Source organism: Osmerus eperlanus, chromosome 6, assembly GCF_963692335.1.
Source record: "Osmerus eperlanus chromosome 6, fOsmEpe2.1, whole genome shotgun sequence".
NCBI lineage: Eukaryota > Metazoa > Chordata > Actinopteri > Osmeriformes > Osmeridae > Osmerus > Osmerus eperlanus.
The window spans coordinates 2,712,010-2,737,547 of NC_085023.1; the positions used below are offsets into that span (position 1 = coordinate 2,712,010).

General features: G+C 49.3%; 1 protein-coding gene and 1 long non-coding RNA gene across 2 annotated transcripts in view; both read left to right on the plus strand.

The window, feature by feature from the left end:
• prim2 (DNA primase subunit 2) overlaps nucleotides 1–21,321 on the plus strand; it is a 69,394-nt gene extending 48,073 nt beyond the window's left edge. The window contains exons 11-14 of the mRNA XM_062462996.1: nucleotides 9,124–9,250; nucleotides 10,288–10,370; nucleotides 16,006–16,074; nucleotides 20,628–21,321. Coding sequence (XP_062318980.1) covers nucleotides 9,124–9,250; nucleotides 10,288–10,370; nucleotides 16,006–16,074; nucleotides 20,628–20,843 — 495 coding nt within the window. The 3' untranslated portion in view covers nucleotides 20,844–21,321. The remainder of the gene's footprint in view (nucleotides 1–9,123; nucleotides 9,251–10,287; nucleotides 10,371–16,005; nucleotides 16,075–20,627) is intronic.
• A 223-nt stretch (nucleotides 21,322–21,544) lies between these two features.
• On the plus strand, nucleotides 21,545–22,318 carry LOC134022814 (uncharacterized). Its single transcript, XR_009930677.1, has 2 exons — nucleotides 21,545–21,850; nucleotides 21,889–22,318. It is a non-coding gene; the product is annotated as an uncharacterized LOC134022814 (long non-coding RNA).
• Nucleotides 22,319–25,538: the final 3,220 nt, after the last annotated feature.

Below are 25,538 nucleotides of genomic sequence, written 5' to 3' on the forward strand. Positions count from 1 at the left end.
GGGGAGCGGAGAGGGAGAGGAGATGAGTGTGTGGATGGGAAGAAAGGAGGTGGGGGAGAGAGAGGGAAGAGGAGATGAGTGTGTGGAGGGAAGAAAGGAGGGGGGAGGGAGCGAGAGGGGAGAGGAGATGAGTGTGTGGATGGGAAGAAAGGAGGTGGGGAGAGAGAGGGAGAGGAGATGAGTGTGTGAGGGAAGAAAGGGGGGGGGAGAGAGAGGGAGGAGAGATGAGTGTGTGGAGGGGAAGAAAGGAGGGGGGAGAGAGAGGAGAGGAGATGAGTGTGTGGAGGGGAAGAAGGAGGGGGAGAGAGAGGGAGAGAGGAGATGAGTGTGTGGATGGGAAGAAAGGAGGTGGGGGGAGAGAGGGAGAGGAGATGAGTGTGTGGATGGGAAGAAAGGAGGTGGGGAGAGAGAGGGAGGAGATGGTGTGTGGAGGGAAGAAAGGGGAGCGGGGGAGAGGGAGAGGAGATGAGTGTGTGGAGGGAAGAAGGAGGTGGTGGGGAGAGGATGACGGGCCGAGGCAAGTTGTTGCGAGTAATGTACTAGATAGGTAGAGGAAATAGTTAATTATTATATTCTCTACATTTCTGTCTCCTCTCTCCTCTTTCTCACTCTCCGTCTATCCCGCATCTCTTTCCACTCAGTTAGCCACTCATGAACAGCTGTGGCCTGCGAGAGGTATTCCTGTTGGAGAACCGTCTATAATGTGCCCGGACGTGTTGGCTTGGGATGAATGCTCGTCAGGTCTATATTGATTGTGGCCTGCAGTGTTGATGTGGTGTGAATAAGTGATGGTGCTGCCCCTGAAGGCCTCCCTTACAGGCTCAGCTCAGCACATTCTGCCTCAGACAGCAGGCTCACGGAGCAGGCCAGCAGCGGCTCCAGCCAGGGCCTCCAGGCAGCAGGCCTCCAGACAGCAGGCCTCCAGGCAGCAGGCCTCAGGTCAGCAGGCCTCCAGACAGCAGGCCTCAGGCAGGCAGGCTCCAGGCGGCAGGCTCAGACAGCAGGCCTCCAGGCACACTGTACCCAGAGTCTCCACCAGCTGCGTGTCAGCAGGGTTCCGCGGGGTCTTAAAAAGTCTTAAATTCGGAACTTTAAATTTAAGGCCTTAAAACGTCTTAAAAACTGCCAGATTTTCATCCGAGGTCTTAAATTTCATTTAGTCAGGTCTTAAAAAGGTTTTAACCTTGTTCATTTCCAGAACCGCTGGCCGCAGAAAGTTATGACAAAGTAGCAAAAAAAGTATTGAGTCGCAGCCTACAAAGCGGAGGTCTACAAACGAAACCAGCAGAACGCTGCCCTCAGAACGTTGGTTCGGTGTGTTGTATTTCTTTCTGGGGGATATTGGTGTTGGTATGTACACGGTGATAAAACTACAAATCCTGTTATGAATGCAATACCTGCCCGCGAAATACGTCTGCGCTTCCACAGAGTTTGTTAAAGTTCGGCTACGTGTGGAAAATGGGAAAGTGTACTTTCAACGAGACATGGCTAGATCACAGCGATTTCCGTTGTTGGTTACAAGCGGTACCCAGCTCCAGGTACAAGGCTCGCTGCAAACTTTGCCCAAAAAATATTCAAAAATTACTAATGTGATTGTTTTATCTGTAAATTAAATTTATGCTTTTTCAATGACTGAATTCATTGAAATAAAATGTTTTTTTCAGAATTTCTTTGATTTGAATATTTTTTGGGGTGATGCGTTGTGTAGGTCTTAAATTTCAATTTTTATGGTCTTAAAATGTCTTAAAAAGGTCTTAAATTTGACTTACTGAAACCTGCAAGAACCCTGTGTTAGCCTTTAGTGTGCGTTAGACGCAGCCTGAGGGAACAGGTGGTGGATTTGCAACCTGTTTGATTTATAGGCTGTTTGGATTTGCAGGCTGTTTGATTTATAGGCTGTTTGACTTATTGGCTGTTTGGATTTGCAGGCTGCTCAATGGTAGATGAGCTGCTCGGTGGCCCGGGGTGCTTACAGACGCTGACTGTGTTTAACTCCATGTGTTTCATCTAATTATGGGATGTTAGCTTTAGTTCTGTTATTTATCCCTTGTGCTGCCTTCGGGTCACATGACCCAAAGGTTCATAACGAACGATCGTTGTGTTTACCCAATTTTACCCAATACAAAAACAAATAAAAATAATTTTCTTTTAACCTTCGCAATGTGGGGGGTCTGAGACAGCCCAACGGTTAAAAGAAAATGCTTCACTTTGTTTTGGTATGCGGTAAAGTTGTCGCAATACGACGGTGGGTCACAATGACTAATGGGTCAGAATGACCCGAAGATAACACAAGGGTTATTTAGTCATTAACTCACTTTGTTGTGCGAGGAGGACATTTCCAGGGCCCTCTTCACGAGCAGCATTATCTGGGAGAGTCTGAACCAGAGAGAATCTTCATCCCTCTTGTTGGCTGTTAGTTGTTGTTCTATTTGCGCCCCAGTTCTTCTGAGCAGGTGCTCTCAGTTTGTTCAGCAGCTGCATGTTGGAACATATTTTACGGCTGAGAGTTTAATGAGGCCTTAAAACACACACATATGAATCTCTGGAGGAGAGATGTTAACCTCACACACACACATTGAACTCTGGAAGAGAAATGTTAACCACACACACACAAACACACTCAGACAGTCCCTAAAACACACTTGGGTGAACAGGCATGCAGACACACACACTCAGAGACGTGCACGTGCATACGCAGGTGCTCTCCTAAACGCTCCGGCTACCACACTCACACTGGTAGACACGCGCGCGTAAAAACCTTCAAAACGCTCAAATCAACGTAGAAACGCAGTAGACTTTCAGTAGATTAGCAATAGATTTTCCCTGATTTATGTCGTTCCTCCTTGGCGAGAAGGACGCTGGGTCTCTTTGGAAAGATCTCGCTAATCACTGGTTACCCCAGCGCCAGAAAGGACTCCCTTTCTAATCACTGTTTAGAATTGTTTTGAAGCTCGCCAATTAAGTCTGATGGCGCCGGCATGCCTCGTTAAGAGGAGCAGACAACAGTCAGCTCATCCATCCAAACATCCACCTTGTTTAGAGAAACGGACAATTACTCTAATTGGTAACTCGAAAGCGCGCCGCTGAAACCAAGATGAATGCAATTATTTCTTCAAATGTGAAGAACGGGAGTCTGTTGAAACAGGAATCTGAGGACCTCCTCCTTTCATTCTCTCGTCCTGATCCTCTCTGCTGTCGCGATGACAAACACATCTTGACGGAGGAAGCTGGGACTCTCGTTCCTGGGACTCTCGTTGTCGTCCTCATTAGTGCTCCGGACCTTAGATGGGGACGGAGGAGGACATGGGATGTGGAGAGTCAGGGCTCGGATCACATGTGGACGTCTTGTGTCCTGTCTTTATGCCGTATTTCTAATAACGGACCCAGATGAGCTTGAACAACTTTCACCGTAAGCTGTATAAAAAAAAAAAATGAATGTGTAGAAATAGTACTTAACTAAAGAAACGGGAGGGAGATGGAGAGAGTTTGAAGGATGACCACTGAGACAGAGCCAGTAGAGGATAGACAAGCTTGGCTCTTAAAAACGTCTGCTCCTCTCAGAGCAGTCTGGACGGTCCATCCACAAGGCTTAGATCGGACCTTTCCTCCTGACTCAATCAGATCACAAAGCTAGGCAAACAAGCTGGTGAACGGCCAGATCTCAAGGATTAGGATTTGAACTTTGACCTCTGTGTGTGTGTGTGTGTGTGTGCATGCGCGCGCTACAGATCTGTCAGCCTCGGGGTCTTATCAGCACCAGCCTCGTCCTTGTGTTCTCCTAGCAGTAGCTGTTCCTCACAGGCTCGAACCAGAACATTGGAGAAGCCGTTCTTTGTTCCTGAGAGAACCTACACGGCTCAGATCTGGAGTGCGAGTGCACGGTGTCTCATTTACACATAGAGTGAGCGGTGAAAATGCGATTCTATAATCGTTAGAGCCTGGTAGCTGTGAAGCAGTGTTGTGAAAAGGAATTCGGCTCAGCGAGATATGGAAATCTGTCAGAGGCCCTAGGAGTCTGTCAGAGGCCATGGTAGGCAGTTTATCTGTCGTTTATGCAGCGTTACCTGGTGCCTTAGTAATCTAAAATAACCCTGATAAGTAAAGAAGGAAACTGGGGATAGGCAGTGATACCTCCGTGTGTCTCTCTCTGTCTGCATGTGTGTGTCTAATCCCCACAACAGTAAATCAGAAAAGTTGGGAGTTATTGGCTAGCGTTCTATCATTGATGGGGTGCTTAAGAGAGCTCTCTGATGATTCTATACTAGCCCGGCTTCTTGTAACCTGCAGCCAGCGGTCCGTGTTGAGCCAAAGCCCTGGCGGTGTGGCTGCGCTCTCCGCCACGCCTGGGCCTTTCTCCTTCAGCTCATAGAGACTAACCCATCCTGCCTTAAGGGAAGGAGGGTGATCCCGGAGGAGTGACGCGGGGAGCTTGAGTGTGGTCGGCGGCATGTGGGTGAGGCGCGGGGGGAGCCCTGCCTCGCCCTGCCTCGTCCTGCCTCGCCCGCCAGACGCCAGCCAGCAGAACACACGGTCCGGGTGTTCTACACTCTCCTCTCTCCCAAGCATCTCAGCACCCACTGCTGTCTGCCTGCTCCTGCTACCTCTCTCTCACACACACTCACACACACACTCTCACACACACTCACACACAGACAGACATTCAGTACACACACACACACACACACACACAGGAATTCAGTACATACACACATGGACAATAGTTCACAGACACACACACACACACTCAGGAAAGAAGGTCTTTGCTCCCAATCCTCCATCCTTGATCGTCGAAACAAAAGATTCAGTCAAAGAGAATAGCTGAGACTAATGTTCTCAAAGAGTCTTCTGCTTTGTTTGAAAGTTTGTCAGTTTGGTATCATTACCTCATTGATACATTCTCTCAAAAAGTAGTTTCAGACAAGATCATCAGCGTTCATGGAAGGGTGTTGCTCTGCGGTCGTATCTCCCAGCAGGCTGTGGGTTTAAGTGCTAGTAATAGTGGTGTTTTTGTGGTTTGACACCTACGCACACAAACAAATACATGCAGTGTTTCTCACACACACACACGTACATGAACCCCACACACACCCACTACACGGACGCACTGTCACACACACACACACACACACACACGTACATGAACCCCACACACACCCACTACACGGACGCACTGTCACACACACACACACACACACACGTACATGAACCCCACACACACCCACTACACAGACGCACTGTCACACACACACACACTTACATGAACCCCACACACACCCACTACACGGACGCACTGTCACACACACACACACACACACACACGTACATGAACCCCACACACACCCACTACACAGACGCACTGTCACACACACACACACGTACATGAACCCCACACACACCCACTACACAGACGCACTGTCACACACACACACACTTACATGAACCCCACACACACCCACTACACAGATGCACTGTCACACACACTTCACACTCAAACCCACCCTCACGCACCCAACACAAACGCACGTCACACTCACCCACTCCCACACAACATAATCGTACTGGCACACAAACCCACACTCACAACACAAAATAAACACATCAATTCATTGTCACAAAAACACCCACTCACCACTAATTCCTTTGCTTGTGTCCTGAGTGTGTGTGAAGGCTGGCTGGCTGGCCTCCCTCCTCTCAGACTGCAGAGGGGCTGGCTGACTGGCTGACTACCTGACTGACTAGCTGACTGGCTGACTACCTGACTACCTGGCTGGCTGACTGTCTGACTACCTGACTGGCTGACTACCTGACTGGCTGACTGTCTGACTACCTGACTGACTAGCTGACTGGCTGACTACCTGACTGACTGACTACCTGACTGACTAGCTGACTGGCTGACTACCTGGCTGGCTGACTGTCTGACTACCTGACTGACTAGCTGACTGGCTGACTACCTGGCTGACTACCTGACTGGCTGGCTGACTAGCTGACTGGCTGACTACCTGGCTGACTACCTGGCTGACTACCTGACTGGCTGACTACCTGACTGGCTGGCTGACTGACTAGCTGACTGGCTGACTACCTGACTGACTGGCTGACTGGGTGACTGTTTGACTACCTGGCTGACTGGCTGACTACCTGACTGGCTGACTACCTGACTGGCTGACTACCTGGCTGACTAGCTGGCTGACTGGCTGGCTGACTGGCTGACTACCTGGCTGGCTGACTGGGTGACTACCTGACTGGCTGACTACTGATATGGAAAAATTCTAGCGGCACTGTGTAGATTTGAATAGTCAAGAGATGGCGGTTACAATAAATTTATTTTGCTTATACAGATCATGATTTAACAAAGTACTTTGTGATCAGTCATAACGAAGGAGGTGCTAGCCACAGGTCGTTCGCCAGAGTGATGAAGAACAATCACAAACGCTACCTTATATAAACGTTAGATCAAATGGCATTCTATAAGGTCAATCCATCAATGTAATCAAGTCTATGATTGGCTTACTCAATTCAGTGACAGTTTGAAACAATACATCTCTGTACCATTTGTCCCACAATCCTTTGTGCGGGCCACTTCAAACAAGTATTTGATTAACCCCACCCAATGCAACAGGAAGGGTCAGAGCAGCAGATCACAATAACAATACAGTTGAATCCACATCTCCAGACCAACTGTCTCTTCCTCCCCAGGTGACAAGAACCCTCTCAGGTCACCCAGACTTCCCGTCTCTTAGACTTCACGTCTCCTAGTTATAAAACTGCAAATGGCATCTCTACCAAATGGGTTGAATCGACTGTCACTGTATTAAGCTTCTTCAGACTTCCCTTAAAACACATCCCTCATATAAAACACACATTATAACTGTATTCCAAAATTTCCATGACAATACCTGGCTGGCTGACTGGGTGACTACCTGACTGGCTGACTACCAGACTGGCTGGCTGGTGTGCTGACTACCTGACTGGCTGTTGCCTGTTTCAGCACCTATCTGGTCATGGAGGCATGCTCTTTGAGCTCCACAGTGGTGCACGAAGGAAGGGCGGTTTCTTCTTTACTTCTTGTCTTTCATTAGACCCCTAGTGTGTGTGTGTGTGTGTGTGTGCATGTGCACTGCGCATGCTCATTCGTTCATTAGTCTTTTACGATACATTCTCAAGTTCCAGAGTTATTATTCTCACTCATGAATATGCATCAGCTGCAGTTAAATTCAGTATGACACTTTCCAACAATAAATGTCCTATTACCCCTGGATTGTTCCTGGGGTCCTTTTGATGCAGTAGGCTGCAATCTTTAAACTGGAAATGGCTCCTAAATCCTTAGAACCACCATGTAATGAATGTGGGATTGGTGAGTGGGTTTTATGCTTCTGCGTCGCTAGTGTGGGAAGCTTGTCACCTTGTCAAGTTCACAGGTTTTATTGCAGTTTTAATGGATTATGATGAGCACGATAGTGATGGATGTCGTTCCCCCCCTCCCCCACATGCACTGTTGATTTGACCAGCTCTGGGGTGAACATGCCCCCACATGCACTGTTGCACCAGCTCTGGGGTGAAGCGTTTGTACTTCCAACGTAGTGTGTATGATTCTCAAACAGACTTATCCACTGAGATTGAATGCACTGACCCCCATCGAACACAAACACTGGAATGGTTTCTTAAGCACAGGTCGTATATTACAAGACGGGAGGGAGAGAGGAAGGAGGAGGGAGAACGAAGGGAAGACAGTCTGATCCGCTGCATGCCCCTGGCCTCCCTGAGGGAATGAAGGGTCTTAGTTTAGTATGGAGGAGAGGAGAGGTGGAGGTTAGGAGGAGAAGAGAGGTGGAGGTTAGGAGGAGAAGAGAGGTGGAGGTTAGGAGGTGAGGAGGTGAGGAGGGGAGAGGTGGAGGTTAGGAGGAGAAGAGAAGAGAGGTGGAGGTTAGGAGGTGAGGAGAAGAGAGGTGGTTAGGAGGAGAGGAGGGGAGAGGTGGAGGTGAGGAGAAGAGAGGTGGTTAGGAGGAGAGGTGGAGGTTAAGAGGTGAGGAGGGGAGAGGTGGAGGTTAGGAGGAGAGGAGGGGAGAGGTGGAGGTTAGGAGGTGAGGAGAAGAGAGGTGGAGGTTAGGAGGTGAGGAGAAGAGAGGTGGTTAGGAGGGGAGAGGTGGAGGTGAGGAGGTGAGGAGAAGAGAGGTGGTTAGGAGGAGAGGAGGGGAGAGGTGGAGGTTAGGAGGTGAGGAGGGGAGAGGTGGTTAGGAGGAGAGGAGGGGAGAGGTGGAGGTTAGGAGGAGAGGAGAAGAGAGGTGGAGGTAAGGAGGTGAGGAGAAGAGAGGTGGAGGTAAGGAGGTTAGGAGAAGAGAGGTGGAGGTTAGTAGGTGAGGAGAAGAGAGGTGGTTAGGAGGAGAGGAGGGGAGAGGTGGAGGTTAGTAGGTGAGGAGAAGAGAGGTGGTTAGGAGGAGAGGAGGGGAGAGGTGGAGGTTAGGAGGAGAGGATAAGAGAGGTGGAGGTAAGGAGGTGAGGAGAAGAGAGGTGGAGGTAAGGAGGTGAGGAGAAGAGAGGTGGAGGTTAGGAGGGGAGGAGAAGAGAGGTGGAGGTTAGGAGGGGAGGAGAAGAGAGGTGGAGGTTAGGAGAAGAGAGGTGGAGGTTAGGAGAAGAGGGAGGTGAGGAGGAAAGGGTAGGAGAAGAGAATGGGGAAGGGGAGAGTAGAGGAGAAATGGGTGAGAGGTAGGTAAAGGTGAAGGAATGGTGAGGAGAGGGGGATGTGGAGAGGTGAAGGGGGTGAGGAGAGGGGGTAAGAGGTGGAAATGGGGTTCAGGTAGGTAGAGGTGACGGAGAGGAGAGGGGGAGAGAGTTAGAAGTAGCCCTGTTCCCCATAATCCCGTCACAGCTGTGTGGAGTGTGGCGACACCTCTACAGGAGGTTCTCTCTAATAGCTCCATCTTTCACCCTGGAAAACACCCTGCCAACACCAGCATGATGTACAACAACATGTCTGCTTCGCCCCAACACCCCACCCCCATCCTCGTTTAGCTTCCTCCTCCACTCTGTCACTACTACCCTAGATAACATACCTCCTTGTCTTTCCCCCCCCCCCCCCTCTCTCTCTCTTTCCATTTATCTCCATCTTCTCTCCCTCCCTCTCTCCAGTTTGATAAAGCCTATGCCTACAGCATCCGCCACATGTTTGGGAAGGAAGGCAAGAGGACTGACTACACTCCCTACAGCTGCATGAAGGTGATTCTGTCAAACGCTCCAAGCCAAGGCGACCACCACGGTGAGGATCAACCAATGACAGATGGCCTTTTTGCCGCCATATTTAGTCTCAGCCAATGAAAAATGCTTAAATTGCTGCCATATTAAGTCTCAGCCAATGAAAAACATACTTAGTCGTAGCCAATGAGAAGTGGCTTTGTTGTGACCATGCCCATCCGTTGAAGGGAGAGCAGCTTGGTAGACGTGCCAGCAGGCAGAAGTTAGTTTGTGGGAGCTGATAGCCCAGTGAACCCAACCGTGACCAAAACAAGCCCCGGTCTGATCGGGTCACAGGGTCAACCTCGGAAGCCTTGACAGAATGATACCTGCTGTGAACGTTCCAAGTGTCATTAGTTCAGATGGAGCTTTCATCCAGCGCAGGCAATGTACAAATACTGCATGTGTTCAGTAAGAGGAGTGATCAGGAGTGCGTAGTTCTAACAGTACTAAAGGTCAAGGAGCTGTCTGTGTTTAGCTCTCGTGTTCTTGCGTTCACCCTCAGAGCACGGCCGTCCAGAGCACCAGCTCACAGGAGCTAATAAGATCATTAAACTCATTGAGATTTTCCTTGAAAGGAAACTTTTTTTTAAAGCAAAGCAATTTTGGCCGGTTTAAATCCTGGCAGAACTCTAATGAACTCCTAACCATGTTAAATGTCACCACTAATGGTTTAATACAGATCAAAAGAATTTGCTGAAATTGAATTAGTCCTCATTTATTTTTTATATTTATATATATATTTTAAAGTGGTTATTTCTCTCTATGTTTAGTGTGTTTGTGTGTATTTCTACAGTGTGTGTGTATGCCAGTTTGTGTGTAGGTTACTTCAGTGTGTGTGTGTTTGGTACTTTAGTGTGTGTTTGGTACTTTAGTGTGTGTATGGTACTTTAGTGTGTGTTTGGTACTTTAGTGTGTGTTTGGTACTTTAGTGTGTGTATGGTACTTTAGTGTGTGTATGGTACTTTAGTGTGTGTGTGTGTGTATGGTACTTCAGTGTGTGTGTGTGTGTGTCAGTGTTGTCCCTCCTCCACTAACAGGGTTTCCTCCCTGGTTCTGCAGGGTGTCCATTCCGTCACAGTGACCCTGAGCTTCTGAAGCAGAAACTGCTGTCCTATAAGGTCTCTCCTTCTGGAGTCAACCAGGTGATGCCCTGCACACACACACACACACACACACACACACCACATACACACAAACCCATGCCACATCCTTTCTATGAACACTGTTGAACCCTGATCCTGTTTTCAGTAGTAATGTGCTGAGCGCAGCATAATGTAGTGTGAGGTTGGTGGAGTTGAAAATAAGGCAGGGACGGGGAAGTTAATTGATATTTTCTCCAAACTGAACGTTTTGTATAGCAAAGCAATTTCGGTCTGTTAAAATATTGGCTGAACTCTAATTGACTTATAACCATGTAAAATGTAACTGCTAATGGTTTCATACAGTTCTAAAGAGTTTGCTGAAATTGAATTAGTTTTTATTTTATTATTATTTTTCTCTAATAGTAGCAATTTACCTCACAGATGGTTACAGTTGTGTGCTGGTGGTTGCAGCTGCTGTATATACAGTACAGGATGGTAGCAGGGCTAGAGAGAGATACAGTACAGGATGGTAGCTGGGTTAGAGAGAGATACAGTACAGGATGGTAGCTGGGTTAGAGAGAGATGCAGTACAGGATGGTAGCTGGGTTAGAGAGAGATGCAGTACAGGATGGTAGCTGGGTTAGAGAGAGATACAGTACAGGATGGTAGCTGGGTTAGAGAGAGATACAGTACAGGATGGTAGCTGGGTTAGAGAGAGATGCAGTACAGGATGGTAGCTGGGTTAGAGAGAGATGCAGTACAGGATGGTAGCTGGGTTAGAGAGAGATACAGTACAGGATGGTAGCTGGGTTAGAGAGAGAGATACAGTACAGGATGGTAGCAGGGCTAGAGAGAGATACAGTACAGGATGGTAGCTGGGTTAGAGAGAGATACAGTACAGGATGGTAGCTGGGTTAGAGAGAGATGCAGTACAGGATGGTAGCTGGGTTAGAGAGAGATACAGTACAGGATGGTAGCTGGGTTAGAGAGAGATACAGTACAGGATGGTAGCTGGGTTAGAGAGAGATACAGTACAGGATGGTAGCTGGGTTAGAGAGAGATACAGTACAGGATTGTAGCTGGGTAAGAGAGAAAGAGATATACAGTACAGTATGGTAGCTGGGTTAGAGAGAGAGATACAGTACAGGATGGTAGCTGGGTTAGAGAGAGAGATACAGTACAGGATGGTAGCTGGGTTAGAGAGATACAGTACAGGATGGTAGCTGGGTTAGAGAGAGAGATACAGTACAGGATGGTAGCTGGGTTAGAGATGCAGTACAGGATGGTAGCTGGGTTAGAGAGAGAGATGCAGTACAGGATGGTAGCTGGGTTAGAGAGAGAGATACAGTACAGGATGGTAGCTGGGTTAGAGAGAGAGATGCAGTACAGGATGGTAGCTGGGTTGGTTAGTATGGTACTGCTGCAGGCCTGCAGTACTTCAGTCTTTCCTGCAGAGCCTTGGTACAGTGACACACCATCCCAGCCTGGTGAGTTCACTGCTCTCAGTACCCTAGCAACGCTGTCTTTAAACCAAATCTGCTCCATATTATAAGACGCTCCCTTTTTTAAAGCACTTCCAATGGGTTCTCTCAACACATTAAAGAGGGTTCAATGGTGCAGGTAATTAAATGAAGTTGTAAGGTCTGGCTGTTATGTTCTTCTAGAGTTATGGACTTTAATGCCTTCATTAAATTCACGGTTCTGGTTTTAATAGGGCCATAAAGCTCACTGTTCAGTGTCTTATTGGGAACGAATACAGTACACACACATACAGGCTCCAGGTATGCAAGACTACAGTGTAATGTACATGTGGAAAGATCTGACGGTATTTAATTCCAGCTGAGAAATCTGTTTACAAGCAAGATGATCTGGTTTTCTGGTGACGACAGCCCTTGTTTACACAGCACACACGCACGCACACACACACACACACACACACAGAGATGGTCTTCTTAATAGGAGTCTACCTGTACCATAGTAATTTACTGAATACAATTCATGGTTATGTTTGCAAGACGATCTCATGTACTCCACTACTGATTCGAAGAACTGATATTCTGTAACTGTTTGTTCTGTAGAGATCTCATCTTTTCCTCACAGCTCCTAAAAAAAAAAAAAAAAAAAAACACTACATAACAGCCTCCAAGCTTTCATTTCCTGCTGTGAATTGACCAATTGAAATGTCTTCTCTCCTTCCGAGCTGCCAGGCGTCTGTCTGAAACGCTCCTCTCTAAATGGATCTCTCTTCCATCAAAATGTCACCAGGAGCCTTGCGTACAGGCTTGGGGTTTACGTGTCTTGTTGCCTCGCGTACAGGCTTGGGGCTTACGTGTGTCTTGTTTACGTTACCACCCCAGCACGAATCATCAATTCAGCTTGTGTTTCCCGGCGCTCCGTCCCGTCACCATGGCGGTGCAGTGGACTCCGGCTTCCAAGCCCATCTACGTTACACGCGAGCGTGTGCGTGCGTAAAGAATCTGTTTTAAATATTGATTGGATTGTGAAGCCAGTTGCCCGCCACTAAGGACGCAGAAGAACTGGAGTGCTAATTTAGTAGAACAGTTTGGCCCACAGGGACCTCCTCATCAAGTGAGATGAATCACCTGACCCATGAGGAACTTGGTAGACTCACATATACACACCCGGAGGAAAGGAGGCAGGGAGGAGAGGAGGCAGGGGAGGACGGGAGGAGAGGAGGCAGGGAGGAGAGGAGGCAGGGGAGGACGGGAGGCAGGGGAGGAGGACGGGAGGAGAGGAGGCAGGGAGGAGGGTAGACAGGGAGGAGAGGAGGCAGGGTGGAGGGGAGGCAGGGAGGAGGGAAGGCAGGGAGGAGGGGAGGCAGGGAGGAGAGGAGGCAGGGAGGAGGGGAGGCAGGGAGGAGAGGAGGCAGGGGAGGACGGGAGGAGAGGAGGCAGGGAGGAGAGGAGGCAGGGGAGGACGGGAGGCAGGGGAGGAGGAGAGGAGGACGGGAGGAGAGGAGGCAGGGAGGAGGGTAGACAGGGAGGAGAGGAGGCAGGGTGGAGGGGAGGCAGGGAGGAGAGGAGGCAGGGAGGAGGGGAGGCAGGGAGGAGAGGAGGCAGGGAGGGAGGAGAGGAGGAGGGGAGGCAGGGAGGAGAGGAGGCAGGGAGGAGGGGAGGCAGGGAGGAGAGGAGGCAGGGAGGAGGGTAGACAGGGAGGAGAGGAGGAAGGGAGGAGGGGAGGCAGGGAGGAGGGTAGACAGGGAGGAGAGGAGGAAGGGAGGAGGGGAGGCAGGGAGGAGAGGAGGCAGGGAGGAGGGTAGACAGGGAGGAGAGGAGGAAGGGAGGAGGGGAGGCAGGGAGGAGGGTAGACAGGGAGGAGAGGAGGAAGGGAGGAGGGGAGGCAGGGAGGAGAGGAGGCAGGGAGGAGAGGAGGCAGGGAGGAGGGTAGACAGGGAGGAGAGGAGGAAGGGAGGAGGGTAGACAGGGAGGAGGGGAGGCAGGGAGGAGGGTAGACAGGGAGGAGGGGAGGCAGGGAGGAGGGTAGACAGGGAGGAGGGGAGGCAGGGAGGAGAGGAGGCAGGGAGGAGAGGAGGCAGGGAGGAGAGTATTGGAGGGGGAAGGAGGAAAGATGACTTACTTCACTGTCTTTGACAGGATGGTAAGTGGGATATTTTTTCGATAGGGAGAGAGATGGAGAAAGGGGGAGGGAGAGAGATGGAGAAAGGGGGAGAGAGGGAGAGAGATGGAGAAAGGGGGAGAGAGGGAGAGAGATGGAGAAAGGGGGAGGGAGAGAGATGGAGAAAGGGAGAGAGAGGGGGAGAGAGGGAGAGAGACGGAGAAAGGGGGAGGGAGAGAGAGGGAGATGGAGAAAGGGGGAGGGAGAGGGAGAGAGATGGAGAAAGGGGGAGGGAGAGAGAGGGAGAGAGAGGGAGAAAGGGGGAGGGAGAGAGATGGAGAAAGGGGGAGGGAGAGAGGGAGAAAGGGAGAGGGAGAGAGAGAGAGATGGAGAAAGGGGGAGGGAGAGAGAGGGAGAAAGGGAGAGGGAGAGAGATGGAGAAAGGGAGATGGAGAAAGGGGGAGGGAGAGAGATGGAGAGAGGGAGAGAATAGAAGGATGAATGTCCAGAGCTGGAGAGTGCCAGCCAGACACAAGCCTAGAGGGAGCAGCCGTCAGTGATGTGACCTGGAGGTCATCTGCCCTCTCACCACGGTCCTGCCCCTGCCACCTCTGACCTCAGTGGTCACGACCTACATGCCACCCCTCTGCTCCTCACTCTGGCCTCCATAGCAAACACCTCCATGGCACCAGGGGACAGGACAGAGGCTCAGACAGACCGACAGCACAATATATATTCCTAAGATGCTATGGGCTCCAATTTGCCTCCTTTGCCTTTTTTATTTCTCGGGGTTGTGTGTGTGTGTGGTCGCCTGTCTCCTCCGCTGTGTGATCATGACCCAACACTCCTAGTGACCCTGCAGGGCCACCGTACCGTACGTCTGCTACCGTGGCGCCCTCAGCGTCGTCACGGCAACCGATGTGGCGGGCAGGCAGGCCGGCACTGGCATTCCAACTGGCCTCAGTGTCACAGCAGAGTGTCCCTGTCCTCGTCAATGTGTCCTCCACCCGCCCGACCCCAGGCTCCGGGCGGCCCGACCCCAGGCTCCAGGCGGCCCGGGGCAGGCTTGGCGGATGAGCACTCGCACACCGCTCCATACCTGCTCAGCAACCTCGGGCCAGTGGAGATATTATTCCTTCCTGCATAATCCCCTCGACCCTCAAGCCCTTGTGGGAAAAACCCTGTTTTTGTGTGTCCGTGGAAAGCTCTGGGAGTGCAAATCCAGTTTTTTCACAAGGAGTCTCTATTTTTGAGTCAATGAAGTCTTTGTGTCTGGTCTCCTCCGTGGTGTGTGCTTCACCAGGGAGAGAGAGTCCTGTGCTGTTTAGAGAGCTGTGTGCTTCACCAGGGAGAGAGAGTCCTGTGCTGTTTAGAGAGCTGTGTGCTTCACCAGGGAGAGAGAGTCCTGTGCTGTTTAGAGAGCTGTGTGCTTCACCAGGGAGAGAGAGTCCTGTGCTGTTTAGAGAGCTGTGTGCTTCACCAGGGAGAGAGAGTCCTGTGCTGTTTAGAGAGCTGTGTGCTTCACCAGGGAGAGAGAGTCCTGTGCTGTTTAGAGAGCTGTGTGCTTCACCAGGGAGAGAGAGTCCTGTGCTGTTTAGAGAGCTGTGTGCTTCACCAGGGAGAGAGAGTCCTGTGCTGTTTAGAGAGCTGTGTGCTTCACCAGGGAGAGAGAGTCCTGTGCTGTTTAGAGAGCTGTGTGCTTCACCAGGGAGAGAGAGTCCTGTGCTGTTTAGAGAGCTGTGTGCTTCACCAGGGAGAGAGAGTCCTGTGCTGTTTAGAGAGCTGTGTGCTTCACCAGGGAGAGGGAGTCCTGAGAGAGCTGTTTTAATGGCCGGTTCTGATGAAGCTCCATAACTAGCCGCAGCAGTAGCACACTGGGGTCTGAGCACAAACGCTCCGTCCATCACGGGGAAATGATTCGCCGGCGATATTGGTCAATGTCACATTGCATCTGTGAGCAACAACGTTCATGTTTCATTGACATGAATGCTCTTTAACCCGTTTACTCTCCCGTCCCTCTCTCTCCCCCATCTTTCACGCTCTCCATCTGTTTCTCTTCCTCTCTCTCCCATCCACCGTTCTCTCTTTCCCTCTCCCCCGATCTCTCTCTCTCCTGCAGATCCTGGAGTTGGTGAAGGGGATGCACTTTCAGCTCGCCTGCCAGAAGTATTTTGAGCTGACACACAATGTAAGGACGCCACTTATTTGGAAGAGGAAGTTCTGGGCTGCTGGGGCGGGGTCACTTGTTTCGTATCTGGGGGCAGCCCTGCAGCTTAGACGACAAGGCTCTAGAGGGCGCCGGCAGGGTTACCACATCCATCATTGGCTGTCAAAGATGCTTACTTCATATTGGTTTATGATGACATCCTAGATTAATGTAGGCTCCTGTGAATGCTTAATTTATTGGATTTAACATCTTTTAAATGAGACCTCCCGATCTGCCGTTTCAAACACGTTTAAGGTTTTTAATGTTAAATGACTATTTAGAGAACAAGAAGTGGAGGACATAGCAGTGAAGCTCTTCAAGCAGGTCTTTAGAACCTGATGTCCTTGTAGAGTAGCACTGTTAAGCCTGTCAGTCAGTCAGATTGCCTTGACGTAGGTCCCAGTGTTTCAGAATCTGTGTTTTCCCCCTGTAAACCATAAAAGCAATTGCTGTCGGCCGTGGGGAACATGCTAATTATTTTGAGTGGCTTTGTGTGTTGACAGCCTGTGTGGTTGTATGTTGCTGCAGAGTTGATTGTATTGAAATGAGCGGGCTGGTTAGCTGAGACTGCAGGGAGAGAGTTGCTGCTCCCGGTCCTCTCCCCTGAGAGACTGCAGTAATCCAGAGAGAGATGTCACTCAGGATTAGGTCTCTGAGACATCCCATCTTCCCTCCATCTTTCCTCCCACCATCCCCTCCTCTCCTCCCTCCATCCTTCCTTCATTCATCTATTTAACTATCATAAGTCCATCTAATGGAAATTACATTATGCATAAGCCACCTTATCTCAGTATCTGATTGCACTATGTTGACCACCCATGCTGCTCATTCTTTATTCTTATTTTTATATATATATTATTTTATATTTAAATTGTTTTATTCTTAGATTGTTTAGTTCTTAGAAATAGTTCAACTTAGTGTTTTGCACCTCCCTGCCACAGTAAAATTCCGTGTTTGTATAACATACATGGCGAATAAACCGAATTTTGATTCTGATTCCTCCATCCTTCCTCCTCTCCTCCCTCCATCCTCCTCCCCCCCTCCTCTCCTCCCTCCATCCTTCCTCCCACCCTCCATCCCCTCCATCCCCATCTTCCCCCTCCTCCTCCCTCCTCTACTACCCCTTCCAGCCCCTCCTGTTCCCATCCCTCCATCCTCCCTCCAGCCCTGCTCATCCTTCCCCCATCCCTTCCTCCTGTAGATGGTTAGGATATGTGCAAAGTGATCACTTCTCTGGGGTGTGGAGGAAGAGATCACTTCTCTGAGGAGTTACTAGAATTCTCAATGTGTTTAATAAGCAACCCAGAGCCAGGGAGAGGATATAATCCCATGAACACCTCAGATACGCTTGACAGAAGCAGCTTCCCCTGTCGCCCATGACAGGCTTCTGATCAGTCAGTTTGTCACTATCCCAGATAGTCGGATACGCATGTTTACGAGAACCGCAGTTCGTGACCCTCCCGCATCGCGTCCCTGATGTGTTCGCAAGGGGAAAATCCACTTTTTAAACTACTAAATAGATTTATCTCCCGAGTCAGTTTGAGCCAGTCCCCCTCTCTCGGATCGCTAGCACTGTTTGTGTTCTTCATTCTTCGACAGCCTTAATTGGTTAAGATAATGGTTTATTAAGTACTCAACTATTTCCCTCCCCTGCCCAGATTTGTCTCCCCTGCAGAAGTTGCCCATATATCAATCAACCAGAGATCATAAAAGGGCCCCCAGCCAGTCATTCATAATTGAAATGAATCTCTGTGGTAATTAAAGAGCTTCAGTGGGTGGAGTATTACTCAGTGGTAGAGCGTTTGATTGCAGATCTAAAGGGCCCAGGTTCAAATCCCCCCGTATGTCTCTCTGGGGGGGGGGGGGGAGTGACCGCTAAATCAACACTATTATATTCCAACATTTTAATAATACAGGGCATTTCTATGGCTATTAAACACTGTAGTGTAGACAGTCATGAGGAACGAGGACTTAAACTGTGTTTAATGTTCCATTCGCTAAACGGGATTGCGGTCGGCTTCCAAGGGCATCAGGCTGGGGGATGGGCTCTAAGGGCAGGGGAGAGAGGGGGTGTGGGTGCTCTAAGGGCAGGGGAGAGAGGGGTGTGGGTGCTCTAAGGGCAGGGGAGAGAGGGGGTGTGGGTGCCCTAAGGGCAGGGGAGAGAGGGGGTGTGGGTGCTCTAAGGGCAGGGGAGAGAGGGGGTGTGGGTGCCCTAAGGGCAGGGGAGAGAGGGGGTGTGGGTGCTCTAAGGGCAGGGGAGAGAGGGGGTGTGGGTGCCCTAAGGGCAGGGTGGGCAGAGGGCTCTAAGGGCAGGGGAGAGAGGGGGTGTGGGTGCTCTAAGGGCAGGGTGGGGGGAGTGGAGGAGGGGTGGGAGGAGGGGTGGGTGGAGGGGGAGTGGAGGATGGGTGGGGGGTGGGGGAGTGGAGGAGGGGTGGGGGAGTGGAGTAGGGGTGGGTGGAGGAGGGGGTGGGCGGAGGGGGAGTGGAGGAGGGGTGGGCGGAGGGCTCTAAGTGGGGGGGGGGGCATTTCTCCCTACCGCCCCGCTTTCCCGTCATGGGGAGGAGGGTAATTCCCCCGAAATAAATAAGATGGCAGCGCTGATAAACGGCTCATTCTAGCAGCCTCTGAGAGATGAGGAATGTGCACCGCATCTCTCCGTACCCACATGAAATCCACATTCATGAAATTCATGAGTCATATTTCAGTCTTGACTGCTTGTACGGGCTGGCGTGTGACATTAATAAGCATATTAAAGCATCCTGGTGGGTCTGGGCCAGTGGAAGCATCCCTCAAGGAAACTAAGGAAACCATCCCAAAATGACAGATGTTAATTGAACCATCAAAACATTAAACTACTTTGATGTGTTTGGTGTAATTAGATTAACGTTAGCCTCTAAATTAGACATTAGATAGAAGGCTGCCTCCAGATTATATTTGAGGCAGATATAAGGCTGCCTCTAGATTATACCTGAGGCAGATAGGAGGGTGTTTTTAGATTATACTTGAGGCAGCTAGAAGGCTGCCTCCAGATTATATTTGAGGCAAATAGAAGGCTGCCTCTAGATTATTTGAGGCAGATGGAAGGCTGCCTCTAGATTATATTTGAGGCAGATATAAAGATGCCTCCACATTATACCTGAGGCACATAGGAGGATGCCTCCACATTATACCTAAGGCAGATAGAAGGCTGCCTCTAGATTATATTTGAGGCAGATATAAAGATGCCTCCACATTATACCTGAGGCAGATAGGAGGCTGACATTGATGGGGCCTGCTCCTTCCTCCTTGACAGCATCTAATAAAGATCCGAATGGAATACTTCCGTGATGAAATATTTACACAAGGGCAATAAATCAAACAATAGCAAACGTAATGAAATGGCATCCTGAGGAGCCAGGGGGAGGGATACACTGCTCCCGAATCACCCAGGATTGATTTGTTTCAGGTTTTTTTCTTTGTCTTCGGTTAGACTGGGGGTCGCTTCATTTTTGCATGCATTTGTCTGCACTAGAAGCCCAAGGGCTGTTCATCTGAGAAGTTCTAACGTCAACAGATGAGTCCGGACATGAACACGCTCCACGTGTAACACGCTCCACGTGTAACACGCTCCACACGCAACACGCTCCACATGAAACACGCTCCACATGAAACACGCTCCACACGTAACACGCTCCACGTGTAACACGCTCCACACGCAACACGCTCCACATGTAACACGCTCCACACGTAACACGCGCAACACGCGCCACATGTAACACACGGAACACGCTCCACACGCAACACGCTCCGCACGTAACACATGTAACACGCTCCACACGCAACACGCTCCACACGTAACACGCTCCACACGCAACACGCTCCACACGCAACACGTGCCACATAACACACGCAACACGCTCCAGATGTAACACGCTCCACACAACACGCTCCACACGCAACACGCTCCACACGCATCACGCGCAACACGCTCCACATGGAACACGCTCCACATGTAACACGCTCCACATGTAACACGCTCCACGCGCAACACGCCAACGTGCACCTGCAGTGGTACCACACAGGAGACAGGTGGTTCAGATAAGATGTCTAGAATGGCCCTTGTGAGAAGCAGTGTCACAGAAGGCTTCACATACACCCACACAACTAACGCCTAACTAGAACTTTTAAAGACGTTAACTGAAAAATAACTTTGAGAGAAGACGTGTTAGAAACCTTGTGAGGAGCAGTCCACTGAGAGTTCCCCTCCTCCAGAGACGGTTGGTGACAGAGAGAGGTGCAGGCCCCAGGCTGAACACAGTCATGCAGGAAGAGTAGAGATGGGGGGGGTGTTCAAACACAGATGCCCAGAGATGTCCAAATCAGTCGAGCATCCACAGCACTCTGCGCTGGCTCCCGTCATGATTCACAGGCTCATTATTATTCCATCAGTTCAAAATGGCGTTGTTTCCAGTTACAGTCACCTGTAATAGGTTCTCTGTCCCTGCTCGCTTAGTTCTCCCAGCTCCTCAGAGCTAACTGTCAGCCTCTTGTTTCAGATCGAAGACTCCGGCTTCTCACTCAACCACCCCAACGAGTACTTCCTGGAGAGCCAGAAGCTACTGGGGGGAGGCAGGGAGGTGGACCCCCCCAAGGGCCCCAGCGCCCCCCGCCCCACCGCTGGGCCCCCCCAGGCCCAGGCCCCCCAGGCCCCGGCCCCCCAGGCCCCTCCAGAGAAGACCGAAGATCTGGAGTGCTTCTTCATGGACGGCTGATGGCACTGCTGTTGAGACGACACATTCAGTCTGTCTACGGAGGAGTCTCCATTAGAGATATATTGACATACAGTACATTCTGTATATGGTCTATATATTTACTTTCTTGTCTTTTTGTAATTCATAGTCGTTTTAGCCATTTTTCCCACAAGCAGTAAAAGGACTGTCTGTTTTCGGTTAGTGTGCAGTTTCCAAGGCTCTCATTGTGTGGTGCAGTAGAGAAGCCGAGCTCAGACCTGACTGAACATCACACACAGATGCATGTTTGATTTCATGCTCCATTCCTGCATCTCCATTAGCCTCTGCTGGTGTGGATACCTGGTGGAACTGATTATGGAACAACTCCTCCTGTTGTGTTCTGCTTTGATCTGCATGGCACTGGGGGGTTGATCAATTCGCCACCCGCACTCCTCCACCTTCTTCTCCACCTGCTCTTGTAACGCCTTCTATCTATCTTCTTCTTCCTCCTATTCCTCCTTGTCCTTCTCATCCCCTTCCTGCTCCTCATCTCCTCCTTTTCTCCTCCCTCCCTCTCGCCCCCCTCCCTCCCTCTCGCCCTCCTCCTCCCTCTCGCCCTCCCACCCTCCCTTTCGCCCTCCTCCCTCCCTCTCGCCCCCTCCCTCTCGCCCTCCCTCTCGCCCCCTCCCTCCCTCTCACCCTCCCTCCCTCTCACCCTCCTCCTCCCTCCCTCTCACCCTCCCTCTCGCCCTCCCTCTGACCCTCTTTCCTCCCTCCCTCTCGCCCTCCCTCTCACCCTCTTCCTCTCGCCCTCCTCCCTCCCTCCATGTGTGTAAACAGAGATGGCTTATCCGCCTGTTTTCCCTTCTGATCACTTGCCTGCTCCGTGGTCACATGACCGTCACATTTCCCAGCAGCCCCTGCAGAGGTGTCATTGTTTGCGTTTACGGAGGGAAGGCAGGAGGGCAAACAGAGACACATCGTTGATGAACGGCAGCCGCTGCATTGGAAGAATCCTGATGCCGTTGAACCAAAGCTTCGCCTAGCAGGTGAAGCTTCGCCTAGCAGGTGAAGCTTCGCCTAGCAGGTGAAGCTTCGCCTAGCAGGCCACATTAGCATTCTGCTCAGGTCCTTTTCCTGGATGGTTAAGTGAAGGAAAATGCAAGCTGACCTAAAAATCAAGTTGGATGTGCATTGGCAGTGTTTCTTTTAAGATATATTTTGAATTCTCGCAGCCATTTTTCATCCAATTCCCGCTGAATATCTAGCAGTACTGGGGGATGTTTAATGTGCGGCAGAAATCTCAGTTTCAGAAAGGGAGGAATGTGTTGCTGAGGATATCCGATGGTTTGGACTTGCAGCCAACGATGCCTTCAGTCTGAACGCTAGCATAACGTTTCATATGTTCTATAATGTTTAATATGTCATCCTTGTGTTGGTTGTTAAGATCCAGGGAGTTTTCTGTGTTGCATACCTGTGAAATTAACTTTCTTCAAAATAAAGTCATACTTATAGTTTGTTGGTGTGCTAATGTGCTTACACCTTCAACATGTGTGGAGGCAGTAGGTATAGAAGCAGGTTATTTGAAAGTTACTGAATTAAATGTTATAATGTATGTAATTGTATACATTTTGGGACTATACAGTATGTAGGCTACATTATATACATGGGTATACTGTGTATGTTTATAAGCACAGTATAGAAATAGTATACTGTTTCATGTAAACGTCAAGTCATGAAGTTAAAATCGTTTTTCTCAGGGTCAAAGTAATTGAGAACACATTGCTTTAGAAAGGAAAATAACTTGGTCTGATCATAAACAATGTTAAAGTAGACACTGATGTAAAGGTAGAATGCAAACAAATAAAGGATTAGGCCTAATGATTTATCGCATAGCAGTAAGATACTCTGGATTGGATAACTTTGTAAAGAAAGGCCTATTAAGAGGCAGCCTTCATCATTGTCTCCTCACTACAAAGAACCTCTGTTTCTCCTGTCCTCTGCATGTGTAGCCCTGCATGTCCACCTCTCTCTCCTCTCCCCCTTCCTCTCAGACCCCTCCTGGCTTCACTGATGGCTTTGTGCTGTGACAGTGCCATGAACAAGCTCTCCCAGCTAAATATAGACCCAATTAGACCCGCACAGGGCTCGGGCTTGCCATGCCGCATGTAAATGTGTCCCCTGGCTGAACACAGAGAAGTAATGGTGCCATTAAGGGACACATTGAGTGAAGGCCGTTACCTTGGTGTATGTATACTATTTTGTCCAAATTATTGTAACTTTCCCTACGTTGTGCCCCATACAACAGGACTCGCAATTGTCATATAATTCTTGATCTTTAAATAGCCGTCCACTGGGGAAACAGCACGTTATTTTCAGCCTGAAACAAAGGTTACGTTTAGATTTAGGCTATTTATGCCCTAAAGATTGTCTTATCAAAACAAAACGTGGATTTATGTCCATAGTTTTTCTCCCGTACCTGCAGCCTTGCTGACATTTAGATCACATCCTTTTAGATTTCATATTTAAAAAGTTTAGTCCAAAAAGTTGTCTTTATTGCAGTAAAACACTGCCATTACACCGTAATAAAACAATGTAATGTAAAGTGTAACAGTAGTGCAATTATATTTCTTAAGCTACTGCTTGTTTGACAACAAATTTTCAGTCAGTCCTATAACCCGTCTATAGTTCATCCTGCCTCATTCTAACGGGCCGTTAATGCTTATGGCTTGCTAGAAGTGTCTATCGGCCTCGACCGCCACGTTGCTGGAATTAAATTAGCTTTTGGAATCCGAGTGCTACCCGACAGAGGATTTACGCAACATAATAAGACGACTGGATATTAACTGCGCACTGTCAGGCTGCTGTCAACAGAAGGCCTTGATGTTAAATGTGCGCAGGAGCTTGCCCGCGTGTGACAACGCCGTCGCTGTGTTCTCCTGAAGTAGGTCTCCACCGGAGCGGCGCTTACTTCCACACACGGATTTAAACTCATTAGTCATAACCGAACCCTCGCTGCTCTCACCACGCTGCTCTGAGCAGTGACCTCACGTAGGGGCTGGGCTGGTTCCTTCTCTAATGATGTAGGAATTATTTGATTTAGCAGGTTTTGGTGTGCGGCCGAACATGTCCTTCTATCCGGCAATTGTCTCACGCCAGCTATTATCCTCCTCTATCTCAGATGGTCTCGAGCTGGCTGCTCGTTCAGACACTGAAGGAGTGTGTATCCACAAGCCATGTGAGCGGGATACCTTGTCGCATGCTAAGCCAGCTACATCCATATTGGCATTTTACAAGAGTCATTTCGATGTGCTTTTTCTGGTATTCAATGTATTTGCTTAAGAGTACAGCTGCACATATGTTATATTCTAGTCTATCTATGCACTATTAATATAAGGAAGGCTTTGAGGTAAATTCTCATTTTGACTTTAAAACACCTTCACACTCCTCAATCTTGACTTCTGTGCTTTACTTCTGTACTTTCGTAGCTCGTACTTAAAGCTTCAAAACTGCGGTCAATCTTCCTTGGAGCCATTTGACTTTGAAAGTAATTAAAATGTATTACGTTATGTTAAGTTATGGTTTGTGAAAACCTCAGAATGGGACATGCATGAATATAAGAATAACAATAGTGTTTTGTTTGTAGCCTAGTCATTTAGCAGACACCTTCATCCAAAACAACACGCAGTTCAAGGGAAATATGAATCTTTGAGCTCTTCATCTGAAGTCAAATACTCTTCCGCATGAGCTAAACCCACACCAAAGTAGACCATCATACTGTAGTTGTAGTGTAGCTGGTGCAATAGCTGTTCTGGAACAAACCGTGTTTATCTGTACTGCCTCATCTTGAGATTGAATCTGGTTTTGTTGTGAAACAGCTCAAACTCGCCGCTCAGTCCATCTGCTTCAGTCATTTTGATGGAGCCGTCCCTGGGAGATTGCTTTATTGACACCAGGTGCGAATCCTCCTACTCTAATCTTGTTGAAAAAACACTGGAAAACACAAATAAACCAATTTTGCAGTTGATCTGCTTCTAAGCAGGAATAATTTCCTCCTTAGCGCGCTCTACTTCAAGCCCCTGCGCTAGAAAAGCTGTCTGGGTTTCACACACCAAAGGAGGTTGGGATTAATTCCTGATTGTGATGACTGAGGTGGAAGATTAAAGACAGTTATAATTTATAATGTACTGGTTCCAAGTCAGGTAAGATAGAGACCTTTACAGTTCCAAAACAGCGTGTCACAAAGAGCTACACAGGTCTCTCGATCCTGAGTGGGATTTGGAATGGTTTTACAGAGGAGTCTATAGTACATGAATCACGCCCATTTTAGAACATCCTTTAACTGGGCATCTTGTTGGTGGGGAGGTCCTTATCAAGCAGTAGATATTTCTAGTGTTTCATCTCTAAAATGGCAGTTCTACAGAAGACCAGTACATGTACAAGACAAAGTTTGAAACTCAAAGAAGAGCAGGGCTGGGAAATTATCGCCTCTTTTAACATGGCTTTGAACCAGACGTAGCCCTTCGACTGAGCCCTCCCCAACACACACACACACACACACCCACACAAACGCACAGAAGATTACTAATTAGCAGGGGCTTCTGGTGCACAAGGTTCCCTGCTGGGAATGACATCCCCATCACTCCACCACCTCTTTGCACTTCCTCGTTCAACCCGGAGCGTTTATCTCTCAGAGATGTGTGGAGGTGGGAACCTGGAGCTGAAGGAGGAAGACGA